This window comes from Condylura cristata, unplaced genomic scaffold (assembly GCF_000260355.1).
Source record: "Condylura cristata isolate star-nosed mole 26May11 unplaced genomic scaffold, ConCri1.0 scaffold00034, whole genome shotgun sequence".
Classification (NCBI taxonomy): Eukaryota; Metazoa; Chordata; class Mammalia; order Eulipotyphla; family Talpidae; genus Condylura; species Condylura cristata.
The window spans coordinates 2194216-2195326 of record NW_004567135.1 but is presented as its reverse complement, the minus strand read 5'-3'; the positions used below and the strand labels follow the sequence as shown (position 1 = coordinate 2195326).

Genomic DNA, 1111 nt, shown 5'->3' with positions numbered 1-1111 from the left:
GAAGGTGACGCATCGCCCTGGGGCCAGAGGCTGCTTATTTCTGAAAAACGCTGCAGGACATTACTGTCCAGGTGACCTGGGGAGCTGAATGATCAAATGAGTTTTTGTCTGAACAGCAAGTCTCCTCTAAATGGTGGTGGGGGGGGCAGTCAATCATGGCCCTAAAACTTGCGTTTCCAGGGATTAAAACAATCTCGGTATCAGACTGGATCGCTAGCGTGGCCCTCGGGGGACTTTCTCCTGTGTGGCAGCTTAGGTTTCTGGTTTCTCCTTGGCTCGGGGTGCCGAGTGGCTGGCTTCTGCGAGAACAAACCCCACTCACAGAGGTGATTCTCATGATAGCGGTGGCGTCCCCCAGCTCTGCTTTTAACTGCTCATATGATTTTCCTCCCTACAAGAAGAGAGAAAACAGAAAGGGGCCTCTGTGGTGGCGCAGCACCGCGAAGCTGTCAGCAGCCTCCTTGGCCCAAGTTCACCCCCAGCCAGGGAGGGGCCCCAGGGCGCAGCAGCCCCCTCCTGGCTCCCCGCTGCTCCCCTCTGCAGTGTGTTTCAGTGAGTCTGCCTGTTGTGTTCCCCACTCTGTCGCTGGGGAAGCCTCTCACCTGCACCCCTGCACCTCTGGCCTGTACCCCAGCTCTGTTTACATAAGTAGTAAGTCTTTAAAACGAAACCAGAGCGAGCTGTTGCTTGTCAGCGAGGAGCAGCTCAGACATACTTTCCACTCTGGTGGCGAAAGAGCGGGTCAGAGACACTCAGGGATGAGCAGAAGTGAAAGCCCGCCTCTGGGCCAGGCAGGCCGGCAGGCACTGAGCTTGACCTGCGCCCCGAGCAGCCGTGCACCTCCAGACCAGACAACGCAGGCACGGGAGGGCCAGGAGAGCCCCCGCCCCGCCCCGCCCCCATCGGTGGCCGCCTCCAGCCTCTCGCTGCGCCCAGGGCCTGCCCTGCCCCGAGCTCAGCAAGCCGGTGTACCGGCCGCACTTTCTGCACACTGCTCACGCCGGGGACCTAGCTGCTCAGATTTGGGGCCCCTCTCGGGGAGGCTGACTCAGCCAGGCGGGGCACCCGGGGGAGCCAGTCTGGCAGATGCTGAGCTGCAGTCGCAGTTGAA

General features: G+C 60.7%; 1 protein-coding gene across 3 annotated transcripts in view; it reads right to left on the bottom strand.

The window, feature by feature from the left end:
* The window catches only part of AVIL (advillin), a 4343-nt gene that overhangs the window by 1061 nt on the left and 2171 nt on the right, over positions 1 to 1111 (bottom strand). For 2 of the 3 annotated variants that reach the window (XM_012732477.1, XM_012732479.1), the window contains exon 3: positions 323 to 391. The exons of the other annotated variant lie outside the window; for it this stretch is intronic. In XM_012732477.1, the coding sequence (XP_012587931.1) occupies positions 323 to 391 (69 nt within the window). The remainder of the gene's footprint in view (positions 1 to 322; positions 392 to 1111) is intronic. 3 annotated transcript variants of the gene reach the window in all.